The 13,600-nt window shown below is 41.4% G+C and overlaps 1 protein-coding gene and 1 non-coding gene across 2 annotated transcripts in view; both read right to left on the reverse strand.

Annotated features, from left to right (window-relative positions):
• The window catches only part of LOC115153787 (thy-1 membrane glycoprotein), a 31,212-nt gene extending 23,116 nt beyond the window's left edge, over positions 1-8,096 (reverse strand). The window contains exon 1 of the mRNA XM_029699363.1: positions 7,896-8,096. Coding sequence (XP_029555223.1) covers positions 7,896-7,930 — 35 coding nt within the window. The 5' untranslated portion in view covers positions 7,931-8,096. The remainder of the gene's footprint in view (positions 1-7,895) is intronic.
• A 2,120-nt stretch (positions 8,097-10,216) lies between these two features.
• trnaa-ugc (transfer RNA alanine (anticodon UGC)) lies at positions 10,217-10,289 on the reverse strand. Its single transcript has one exon. It is a non-coding gene; the product is annotated as a tRNA-Ala (tRNA).
• Positions 10,290-13,600: the final 3,311 nt, after the last annotated feature.

Here is a 13,600-nt window from a genome sequence, read left to right on the forward strand (position 1 = left end):
GTTTGCATAAAGTCCAGTGAAGTTCTTTGAGGGCCGCCATGGTATCGGCTCGAGGGGGGATATACACGGCTGTGAATATAACCAAAGAGAATTCTCTTGGGAGGTGATACGGTTGACATTTAATTATGAGGTAATCTAGTTTGGGTGAACAAAAGGATTGAGTTCCTGTATGTTATCACAATCACACCATGAGTCGTTAAACATAAAACATACACCCTCCTTCCGGGAGAGGTATTTATTCCTGTCTGCGCGATGAACTGAGAACCCAACTGGCTGGAAGGACTCAGACAGTAAATCCCGAGAGAGCCATGTTTCCGTGAAACAGAGTATGTTACAATCCCTGATGTCTCTCTGGAAAGAAATCCTTGCCCTGAGCTCGTCAGTATTATTATCCAGAGACTGAACATTAGCGAGTAATATACTCGGAAGTGGTGGGTGGTGTGCGCGCTTCCTAAGTCGGACTAGAAGACCACTCCGAGTAGCTCTCCTCCGCCGGCGTTGTTTTGGTTCGGCCACTGGAATCAGTTCAATTGTCCTGGGGAGACACGAACAAAGGATCCGTTTCGGGAAAGTCGTATTCCTGGTCATAATGCTGGTAGTGCTGGCGAGTGACTGCCGCTCTGATACCCGGCTGTCGGAACTCCTTCAAGACTGTTAGAAAATAATTCCAGGTGAAGCTGGTTGAGAGACTGCCAAGAGGGTGCAAAACTGTCATCAAGGCATAGGGTGGCTACTTTGAAGAATATCAAATATATTTTGATTTGTTTAACACTTTTTGGTTACTACATGATTCCGGATGTTATTTCATAGTTTTGATGTCTTCACTATTATTTTACAATTTAGAAAATAGTAAAAATAAAGAAAAACCCTGAAATGAGTAGGTGTGTCCAAAATTTTGACTGGTACTGTATATATTTTTTAGGCCTTGCCAATACATTGATATTCAAATTATTATTACATTCTTAAATATGTGACTCACCACCTGGATTCGGTCTTATGTAGCAAAATTTGAAATTGTGTTTTTTTTTAGATTAGATAAAGGTAGAGACTCAGAGGTACACAATTGTATATCATACACTGCATTTGAGGAACAATGGGAAAGTAATTCTGCTTTGAAAGTAGATCAACTTGTAAACTCACTTTTGATAAAATCACCTTTGAATGTTTTTCTATCTAGTGAAGAGCTCTTCTTTGTCTACACTCATTCAGCATCATTCACACACTCTTAAGCTTTAGCCCCACCCATCTCATTTCACTCTCAGAGCTCACTCTTGACGTTCTGGCCAATGATTTGTTTACCTCTGGATAACATGAAAACAGCCTAACCAGCTCTGCTGGCAACAATTTCATTATGCTTTTTTTGCAGAGGTTTACTGGCACTGCCCATATTCAACGGGTGTGGTATACACATCACGTAATGTTAGCTAATGAGCCAGCCAGCTAATGTTAGCAGGTTAAACAACAATGAACAGTGCCAACAATGCCACAGTGCTGGGAGCTAACCAACCATGTTCAATGTTAGCTAGCTAGAACAGCACACGGCTCTGGGATACGAATAATAACGTCAGCTAGGGAGCCAGCCAGCTAATGTTAGCTGTACACTTTGGCTTGAAAATTAATTTAAAAAAAAAAATTAAACCACTTTCTGTCAAAATTAGAAAACGTGTAATATCTGAAAATGTAGCTAGCTAATGCTAGACTATAATGCATGATGGACGCGTCTTCCTGTCAGGAAAGCCATGCCATGGTTGCCCTTAGTTTTAAGATGAAATCTGAATACAGGTGTTTTCTCCATCTCTTTAGCTATCATACTCTAATTCCACTGACTACAAAAATTGATCCTCCAGAAAGTGGAGAGCAACACTTATGCAGCTCTACTACACAATACATTTTTTAAAAAGCTCAGTTCGACAGGATTACCAACACAGACTGACGAGCTCAAATAGACAGAAGCCTTCTATGCATGTCCAGCCCACTCATTATCTCTGCCAATCATGGCTAGTGGGAAGGTTGACAGCTTTTTCTTTGGCTTAACCAATAAGGCTCGTAATTTAACAATTGTAATCGTATTTACAGATCACATACAAGTTTGTTATTATGGCACATGAAACTTCACATGTTCGAGAAGCCATTTCTGGCAAAAAAAAACTCATTCTGATTAAAAACAATGTTACGTTCAAACGGCTCTCCTGTGAAGTCGTGACTTGCCTAGTTTCCTGAATCGGGTCACATATGTGAAAATAAGATGGACATTGCCTGACTAAATAGATTGGATGCATGCATGGCGAGTTTTATGTACTTACTTGGCCAACGCAGGCCCACATAATTAAGCCATGAATAGCGGTATCATTAATCTCAGCATTTGAATTGCACCATAACATTTTTTATCATGAGAAAGTGACCAAAAACAGGTTCCTTTTGTAATGGAAGGATTTGTATGTATGCCAAGTTGAAGCCAACATTAGATGTTGTCATCCTCATAATTCACCACAAAAGATTAACGCAACATCCTTCAATTGAAGCAGTGGGAAGCAAATGAAAGTGGCCACATCGCTCACAAAAAAGTATCAAAATCTCTGATTTTTATTTTACTAGGCAAGTCAGTTAAGAACAAATTCTTATTTACAATGACGGCCTAGGGACAGTGGGTTAACTGCCTTGTTCAGGGGCAGAGTTTTACCTGGGCGGCAGGGTAGCCTAGAGTGTTGGACTAGTAAGCAAAAGGTTGCAAGTTCAAATCCCTGAGCTGACAAGGTACAAATCTGTTGTTCTGCCCCTGAACAGGCAGTTAACCCACTGTTCCTAGGCTGTCATTGAAAATAAGAATTTGTTCTTAACTGACTTGCCTAGTTAAATGAAGGTTAAAAATGTAATAAATAAAAAATCTTTCAGTTACTAGTCCAATGCTCTAACCACTAGGCCACCTGCCACCCCAATAATTGTAAGGGAGCAGAAAAATGTATAAATTGGCTACAATAATTACAATATCTTTTCAATCACCAAACTGAGGGAATGTCTGAATTTCAAGGTAAACCTTGCAATGGAACATTTATGTTTATGCTTTTCTATTAACCAAATGCAAGTGACTGACTGAACGAATCCTCACTAGCAGTATCTGCAATTTGGCAGTACGCCCAGACCCTTGTTTTGAGAATGAAAGATATCTCAGTTTCAAGGTCTCAGCTTAGAGAGAAAAAGCCTCACATGCATGACCCAGTAATGGTCCGTCACACGAATGAAGCAAACGTTAATGATGAATTACTTATGAACGATGAATAAGCTAAATCATGCAAATATAACTTGTCTGTATATAAGAGAACTAACAGGACTGCCCCGGTAGAGCTCCTGATTGACATGTGTACTTGGTGCATTGAGATGGTTGGAACCTCCTCAGCGCTCTGAAAATAAAGAATGACTTTGAGTGTCCCTGTGTAGAATCTCCAAGACAGCCTATTCAAATACTTTATTTTTTTTGCTACAAATTCAAGGAGGCTACTTCAAGCCACTTGTATTGTTTAAAATTGCAGGTGTAACATGGACAACAACATGTATTGTCATGTTATTTAATTACCAGGTCATATTGTAAATAACCCACAAAGCTATGTCATTTATTGTCATTATATCCAGAATAATTTATAGGAATAGTGATGGGTCTTGCACACAGTAGACTCAGTGTCCAATCCGAGGCACCAAAAACATGAAAACATAAACTCATTACCTTGATGCTTTCTCTGTTAAAACTAACGAGACCATGCTGTAAATCAAGCACTCCAGAATCAGAATGACGTTATTGTCCTTCAGGAGTAAAATCTTGGCACAGCTCATTCATGAAAAGAAATATTGGCACACTCATTCAGGGCTCCCGAGTGGCACAGCGGTCTAAGGCACTGCATCTCAGTGCTAGATGTGTAACTACAGACCCCGGTTCGATTTCAGGCTGTCTCACAACTGGATGTGATTGGGAGTCCCATAGGGTGGCGCACAATTGGCCCAGTGTCGTCCAGGTTAGGGTTTGGCTGGAGTGAACGGTGGGAAGTAGGATGTTAAGAACCAGTCTTTCAATGTATTTCATGATCAGTGAAATGAGAGCAACAGGTTGAACTCAGTCAGGGGAGATTTTTGGGGACTATGGTAGATGTTTTCCATAGGGTGGGGATAGCAATAGGTCAAACAGTCAGCCCATAACATAAGGAGACATGTTACGTACTTATACTGCATTTCTGAGATCTTTATACAAAATGCTGTCTGACAGCTAGATCCAGGATTCATACAGGTTCAAGTTCAATGTCTAATTTAACTGATTAATGCTTAATATATGTTATAATGATAACTTACACTGCCATAAATGCAAAGACAGAAAAGTAATGTTTTATGTCACACGATTTTCAACAAATCTGTCAAGACACCAACCATGATAAAGGGTTAAACCTAGGTTTTAAATAAACTTGTGAATTTGATTGAATATAGCTATGATCCTCCTTATATCTTAAAGGTAATGACATGAAAAGAATTGGCAGATAATTGTCAACAGTGTAGTAAATCCTTACTGGTACCCTAGTTTATAGAAAGACCCTGATACAAATACCGGTCATTGAAATTATAAAATCATTTGTGAGTCACAACATGCAGGAGATCAGTCATTCATTCATTGCTAAGATCATTGATCAAGATATCCCTTTAACATTCTTTCTGAGCCCCCAAATGGTTGGATACAGTGGTAAAGTCTTGTTAGCTATCTAACTGAACAAAGTGCAAACAAATAGTTTTAGAACGGCCCGCGACATGGTTTATGAAGACAAACATGTGGCCCGCCAATGTGCGATAGGAAGATAAAAACATAGCATTATATCTTTTGAATGGTTTTTGATAGAAACAATCCATTTTCTCTGTAGTAATGGTGAAACCATGGCAGTCACAAATCTGCAACGCTTTTTGTCAGAGGCAGCGATACAGCAAAGCATAATCATTAAAACAATTACTCTGTTTTTTTCTGTGCTCCCAAATGAAACTTCCAGGTTTGCACAGCAAAATATTTAGAAGCATGTGCAACCAAAATGGTTGCAGTTTAGAGCCCTGTCCCCATATGCCACACACACACCCTACCAGCGTGAAACAGCAGGCCTCCCGTCAGCAATACATTACTGATACAATACTAGAATATTGTACAGCACACACCCTGTTTCCCTCTCCCCCCTCTCCCCCTCTCCCTCCTCCTCTCACTCCCTCCTCCTCTCCCACACCCTGTCTCCCTCTCCCCCTCTCTCTCACTCCCTCCTCTCCCACACCCTGTCTCCCTCCCCCCTCTCTCTCACTCCCTCCTCCTCTCCCACACACCCTGTCTCCCTCTCCCCCCTCTCTCTCACTCCCTCCTCCTCTCCCCCCCTCTCTCACTCCCTCCTCCTCTCCCACACCCCCCTGTCTCCCTCTCCCCCCTCTCTCTCACTCCCTCCTCCTCCCCCCCCTCTCTCTCACTCCCTCCTCCTCTCCCACCCCGTCTCCCTCTCCCCCCTCTCTCTCACTCCCTCCTCCCTCTCCCCCCACTCTCTCACTCCCTCCTCCCTCTCCCCCCCCTCTCTCTCCCTCCTCCTCTCCCACCCCCTGCCTCCCTCTCCCCCCTCTCTCTCACTCCCTCCTCCTCTCCCACCCCCTGCCTCCCTCTCCCCCCCTCTCTCTCACTCCCTCCTCCTCTCCCACACACCCTGTCTCCCTCCCCCCTCTCTCTCACTCCCTCCTCCTCTCCCACACCCTGTCTCCCTCTCCCCCTCTCTCTCACTCCCTCCTCCTCTCCCACACCCTGTCTCCCTCTCCCCCTCTCTCTCACTCCCTCCTCCCTCTCCCACACCCCCTCTGTCTCCATCTTCTCTAGATGTAGCCTTTAACTGCTTTAGTTCAACTAGCCTGTCTCTCTCCTGATTTAGCCTTTAACTGCTTTAGCTAAACTAGCCTGTCTCTTTCCTGATTTAGCCTGTAACTGCTTTAGTTCAACTAGCCTGTCTCTCTCCTGATTTAGCCTTTAACTGCTTTAGCTAAACTAGCCTGTCTCTTTCCTGATTTAGCCTGTAACTGCTTTAGTTAAACTAGCCTGTCTCTCTGCTGATTTAGCATTAAACTGCTTAAGTTACACTAGCCTGTCTCTCTCCTGATTTATCCTTAAAACCTGTTGAGGATCTTATCCCGATCTTATCCCGGTATTGGGATTCATTGTCATGTGACCATGGCGGGGAATTCAAAACTGCAAGAGTAATCATTTCAAAAAATCAAATAATCAACTATTTTCCTCCATTTGAAAGATATATCTCCTAAATCTAACCACGCTGTCCGATTTTCAGAGGCATTACGGAGAATGCATAAAGTTAGGTTATGTGAGGAGAGTACATTGACAATAGCTGCGTGTAATGTTTAGCCAATTCAAAGAAGGGCATCAACAGACAGAAAACTAGCTAGAATTATGCACTTACCTTTGACAATCTGCATCAGATGACACTCATAGGACATTATGTTATACAATACATGCATTTTTAGTTCCATCAAGTTCATATTTATATCCAAAAACAGCATTTACAGTCGCGGTGAAATTCAGAATTTTTTTCGGCTCGAATGCACCCAGTGAATCCAGCATTACAAATCACGGAATTACTATTCGAAAACATTGGTAAATTATAATATTGTCATTCAAAGAATAATATATTATCATCTCGTAATTGCTACCGAAGGGCCAGATCTCAAAATAACTTTACTGGGAAATCACATTTTGTATAAACTGGGTACTATGCTAACAACAATAAGCTATATGCTAAGCTAAGCTAAGCAAAACCGTTAGCATTAGCATCATCTAATATCGATAATAACATTCTAAATATCCCCTTACCTTTGATTATCTCCATCAGAAGGCGCTGCCAGAGATCCCAGGTCCAGAACAAATGTGGTTTCTTTTGACAAAGTTCATAATTTATGTCCAAATAGTTAGCGTTCAGTAGGCTCCCACAAAATGAGGTGGGCAGTGTAAAGTCACGTCGAAAAACTAAAGAAAACCTAGTAAATAATCTATTTACGTTTGTTTAAACATGTCAAACGTTGTTTAGCACTAATCTTTTGTTCCATTTTTAACGTGAAACATCAGTAAACATCAGTAATATTTTCACACAACCTATCAAGTGTCTAGAATAAACGATAATGACAAAGGCACTCTTCTCAGATTCATGCGCAGGCGCAAAAAATGAAGTGATGACGTGTCAACTTGTAAGCTTTCTAATTCGGTGTGTATTTATCACAGATGCTTCAAACAACTTTCTAAAGATCGTTGACATCTAGTGGAAGCAGTAGGAGTTGCGAACTGAATCCTTTCTCACTGTGGTATCTTTAAAACAATGACACTAAATAGTACAGCCACAAAATTCTCATTTTTTTTTAATCTATTTTTCTCAGGTTTCTGCCTGCAATATGAGTTTTGTTATACTTACAGACACCATTCAAACTGTTTTAGAAAATTCAGAGTGTTTTCTATCCGAATGTGTTAATAATATGCATATCCTAGCTTCTGAGTTGGTGTAGGAGGCAGTTAAAAATGGGCACATATTTTTTTCAAAATTCTCAATACTGCCCCCGTGGCCCGTAGAGGTTAAACTGCTTTAGTTAAACTAGCCTGTCTCTCTCCTGACTCAGCATTTAAATGCTTTAGTTAAACTAGCCTGTATCTCTCTCCTGATTTAGCATTTCCTACTAGCATACAGTATTTGTTCTCTCTAGCATGGCCATCTAGCATCATGCCTGTCCTCTCTAGTTCCGCCTTTTAGCACATTCCATACTCTACACCAGTTCTGCACTGTCCAAAACAGGGTTTCACAGGACAGAGTTTAGGAAACCCTGGTCTTAGACAGGAGAAGCAAGGAACATACCTGAACTGTTGTTGTGTCCTCTGGAACCCAAACATCCCGTCCCGTGCTCGACAGGCTTCCTGTTTTTCTCGTCTATGGACTGTGTTCTGTGGCGCTGGCTGATGGTGAATCTCAGTGTGTTGGTAGAGCTGTGATAGTAGTGGTGGTGACGTTATATGCTTATTTTTTTATAGCTGCAGCCTGGGCTGGAGCACTGCAGACTGCTCAGGAGGGAGGGCGGGAGGGAGGGAGGGAGGGCTGGAGCACTGCAGACTGCTCAGGAGGGAGGGAGGGAGGGAGGGAGGGAGGTCGGGGGGGAGAGAGGGAGGGAGAGTGCTGATTCGTCTCTCTCCTCTGCAGTGACTCAGCCAAGGACACCAGCCAGTACAGAACATTATCGGCTCCTCTCCCTCCTTTTCCTATCCTCGCTTCATCTCAATCTCCTTGAGGTGAGAGGAGTGAGGACGCGAGGAGTATGCAATTGAGATTGTCCCCTAGTCCCCTCCCCGCTAACACCAACCAGAAAAAAATTGCCATTGAGATGTCTCCTTTCTCTACCGTCTTTGGGAAACCCTCTCCACGGGGCAGGGGTGATAAGCAGGTGATAAGCAGGCTAAAGCGGCCCCGCCCCAACCTCAAAAAATTAGGGAGTGGGATGCCTCACTTTCTCTATCGTCTCTGACATGAACTATTATGTTTTGACTCAGCAGCCACCTTTGATTCTAAACTGTAGTTTCAGCTCAGCCACTAGATAGCAGCATATCACCACAACAACAATACACTCTTAGAAAAAAAGGTTCCTTATATAAACAAAAAGGATCATATCGCTTGCTTCATGTACAGAACCCCCAAAAGTTCTACAGTATATAAAACCATTGTATAGGGTTCTTTGAGCAGCATTCCTGTGGAACGCTTTCGACACTTTGGGGATAAGGGGTAAGAACATTGCCAGCCTGCATAGCAATCAAACCAATATAACTAACAACCAGGTTTAGCGGAAGGATGAAGTATTATGCAGTCAGTTAAGAACAAATTCTTATTTACAATGATGGCCTACCCCGGCCAAACCCTAACCCGGATGACGCTGGGCCAATTGTGCGCCGTCCTATGGGACTCCCAATCACAGCCAGTTGTGATACAGCCTGGAATTGAACCACTGTCTGTAGTGACGCCTCTAGCACTGAGATGCAGTGCATCAGACCGCTGCGCCACTCGGGAGCCGTTGTGCCACTTGGTCAGTTGTTTGACATACTAGTCTGGGAAATAGTGCATTGAAAGACATTGATCCATAGATGCTATATATCAAGTTTCATCCAGATCGGCCCTGTGGTTCCAGAGGAGATGTCATTTAAGTGTTTTTAAAAAATTCTAATTGGTGGAAAATCCATCATGGCAGATCTTGTGGGTCCTTGAGGCAAAATTGTTCCATGCGAGAAGAGGGAAGTAAGCACAGAATTTCAGGACTCTAGGTTAGGGATGGGCAACTGCGGCCTCGGCTTCAATTTCCCTTGGAAAATAACTAATATGCTGTGATCTATAGTCAGGCTATGTCATAATAGTATTCTAATGACTAATTCTATAGTCAGGCTATGTCATAATAGTATTCTAATGACTAATTCTATAGTCAGGCTATGTCATAATAGTATTCTAATGACTAATTCTATAGTCAGGCTATGTCATAATAGTATTCTAATGACTAATTCTATAGTCAGGCTATGTCATAATAGTATTCTAATGACTAATTCTATAGTCAGGCTATGTCATAATAGTATTCTAATGACTAATTCTATAGTCAGGCTATGTCATAATAGTATTCTAATGACTAATTCTATAGTCAGGCTATGTCATAATAGTATTCTAATGACTAATTATATAGTCAGGCTATGTCATAATAGTATTCTAATGACTAATTATATAGTCAGGCTATGTCATAATAGTATTCTAATGACTAATTATATAGTCAGGCTATGTCATAATAGTATTCTAATGACTAATTCTATAGTCAGGCTTTGTCATAATAGTATTCTAATGACTAATTCTATAGTCAGGCTATGTCATAATAGTATTCTAATGACTAATTCTATAGTCAGGCCACTGTCTGTCTCTCACAACAGTTTCTCTTATATTGTGTCCGCTGCCCAGTATTCATGGATGTCCCTACCCCATTGCAGTTGGCATTTAAAGAGGTTAAGGTTACATTAGGGGTTAGGGTAAGGGTTAAGGTAAGGGTTATGGTTTAGGGTACATTTACATTTTAGTCATTTAGCAGATGCTCTTATCCAGAGCGACTTACAGTAGTGAATGCTTACATTTCATACATAATTTTTTTTTTTTTCTGTGCTGGCCCCCGGTGGGAATCGAACCCACAACCCTGGCGTTGCAAACACCATGCTCTACCAACTGAGCTACAGGGAAGGCTGGGGTAGGGACCTCCCTACAAGGGTAGGGACGTCCCAGGATTTCCGTTACCACTGACCATCATGGCAAGATAAACAATCTTAGGGATGACATGCCAGTAACAAACACTGACACTACACATCCAAGTATATCTGATGAAATTATGAAAGACAAGAATAGTACTTTTGAATTCTGTAAAGTCAGTGTGGAAGAGGTGAAAAAATTATTGTTGTCTATCAACAATGACAAGTTACCGGGGTCTGACAATCTGGATAGAAAATGACTGAGGATAATGGCAGACGATATTGCCACTCTTATTTGCCACATCTTCAATCTAAGCCTACTAGAGAGCGTGTGCCCTCAGGCCTGGAGGGAAGCTAAAGTCATTCCGCTACCCAAGAATAGTAAATAGTACAGTGACTGAAATAGTACAGCGACTGAAATGACTGCAACACTTAACAAAGGGATGCAGTTAGTTTCAGAATAGCAAGGAATAAGTTAGTCCTAAATATTTAAATTCAAATCAAATTTTATTAGGTCACATGCGCCGAATACAACAGGTGTAGAACTTACAGTGAAATGCTGAATACAACAGGTGTAGAACTTACAGTGAAATGCTTACTTACGAGCCCCTAACCAACAATGCAGTTTAAAAAAATATGAATAAGAATAAGAAACAAAAAAAGCAAGTAGTTAAAGAGCAACAGTAAAATAACAATAGCGAGACTATATACAGTTGAAGTCGAAAGTTTACATACAGTTAGTTTGGAGTCATTAAAACTCATTTTTTTAAACACTCCACAAATTTCTTGTTAACAAACTATAGTTTTGGCAAGTCGGTTAGGACATCTACTTTGTGCATGACACAAGTAATTTTTCCAACAATTGTTTACAGACAGATTATTTCACTTATAATTCACTGTATCACAATTCCAGTGGGTCAGAAGTTTACATACACTAAGTTGACTGTGCCTTTAAACAGCTTGGAAAATTCCAGAAAATGATGTCATGGCTTTAGAAGCTTCTGATAGGCTAATTGACATCATTTGAGTCAATTGGAGGTATACCTATGGATGTATTTCAAGGCCTACCTTCAAACTCATTGCCTCTTTGCTTGACACCATGGGAAAATCGAAAGAAATCAGCCAAGACCTCAGAAAAAAAATTGTAGGCCTCCAGATGTCTGGTTCATCCTTGGGAGCAATTTCCAAATGCCTGAAGGTACCACGTTCATCTGTACAAACAATAGTACGCAAGTATAAACACCATGGGACCACGCAGCCGTCATACCGCTCAGGAAGGAGACGCGTTCTGTCTCCTAGAGATGAACGTACTTTGGCGCGAAAAGTGCAAATCAATCCCAGAACAACAGCAAAGGACCTTGTGAAGATGCTGGAGGAAACAGGTACAAAAGTATCTATATCCACAGTAAAATGAGTCCTATATCGACATAACCTGAAAGGCCGCTCAGCAAGGAAGAAGCCACTACTCCAAAACCGCCATAAAAAAGCCAGACTATGGTTTGCAACTGCACATGGGGACAAAGATCGTACTTTTTGGAGAAATGTCCTCTGGTCTGATGAAACAAAAATAGAACTGTTTGGTCATAATGACCATCGTTATGTTTGGAGGAAAAAGGGGGAGGATGGCAAGCCGAAGAACACCATCCCAACCGTGAAGCACGGGGGTGGCAGCATCATGTTGTGGGGTGCACTTCACAAAATAGATGGAATCATTTGGGAGGAAAATGATGTGCATATATTGAAGCAACATCTCAAGACATCAGTCAGGAAGTTAAAGCTTGGTCACAAATGGGTCTTCCAAATGGACAATGACCCCAAGCATACTTCCAAAGGTGTGGCAAAATGGCTTAAGGACAACAAAGTCAAGGTATTGGCATGGCCATCACAAAGCCCTGACCTCAATCCTATAGACAATTTGTGGGCAGAACTGAAAAGGTGTGTGCGAGCAAGGAGGCCTACAAACCTGACTCAGTTGCACCAACTCTGTCAGGAGGAATGGGCCAAAATTCACCCAACTTATTGTGGGAAGCTTGTGGAAGGCTACCCGAAACGTTTGATTCAAGTTAAGCAATTTAAAGGCAATGGTACCAAATACTAATTGAGTGTATGTAAACTTCTGACCCACTGGGAATGTGATGAAAGAAATAAAAGCTGAAATAAATCATTCTCTCTACTATTATTCTGACATTTCACATTCTTAAAATAAAGTGGTGATCCTAACTGACGTAAGACAGGGAATTTTTACTAGGATTAAATGTCAGGAATTGTGAAAAACTGAGTTTAAATGTATTTGGCTAAGGTGTATGTAAACTTCCGACTTCAACTGTACAGGGGGTACCAATACAGAGTCAATGTGTGGGGGCACCGGTTAGTTGAGGTAATATGTACATGTAGGTAGAGTTATTAAAGTGACTATGCATAGATAATAACAGAGAGTAGCAGTGGCGTAAAAGGGGGGGCAATGCTAATAGTCTGGGTAGCCATTTGATTAGATGTTCAGGAGTCTGATTTTTATCTTATTTTTTACCTTTATTCAACCAGTCCGTTAAATAGGCTGGGTTTCTGTACAGCACTTTGTGACATCAGCTGATGTAAGAAGGGCTTTATAAATGCATTTGATTGAGTTAAGAACAAATTCTTATTTACAATGACGGCCTACCAAAAGGCAAAAGGCCTACTTCGGGGACAGGGGCTGGGGCTGGGATTAAAAATGTAAATAAATACTATATAAATATTGAACAAAACACACATTACGACAAGAGAGACAACACTACAAAAAGAGACCTAAGACAACAACATAAAAAGGCAGCAACACATGACAACACAGCATTGTAGCAACACATGGTAGCAGCACAAAACATGATACAAACATTATTGGGCACAGACAACAGCACAAAGGGCAAGAAGGTAGAGACAACAATACATCACGCGAAGCAGCCACAACTGTCAGTAAGTGTCCACGATTGACTCTTTGAATGAAGAGCTACAACTGTCCAGTTTGAGTGTTTGTTGCAGCTCGTTCCAGTCGCTACCTGCAGCGAACTGAAAAATCAAATCAAATCAAATGTTATTGGTCACATACACATGGTTAGCAGATGTTAATGCGAGTGTAGCGAAATGCAGGGATGTGTGTGCTTTGGGGACCTTTAACAGAATGTGATTGGCAGAACGGGTGTTGTACTCAGCAAATTGGATGCACAGTGCCTATCACAGTGCCATCCGTTTTGTCACCAAAGCCCCATATACTAATCAAATCAAATCAAATGTATTTGTCACATACACATGGTTAGCAGGTGTTAATGCAAG

This window comes from Salmo trutta, chromosome 19 (assembly GCF_901001165.1).
Source record: "Salmo trutta chromosome 19, fSalTru1.1, whole genome shotgun sequence".
Lineage (NCBI taxonomy): Eukaryota > Metazoa > Chordata > Actinopteri > Salmoniformes > Salmonidae > Salmo > Salmo trutta.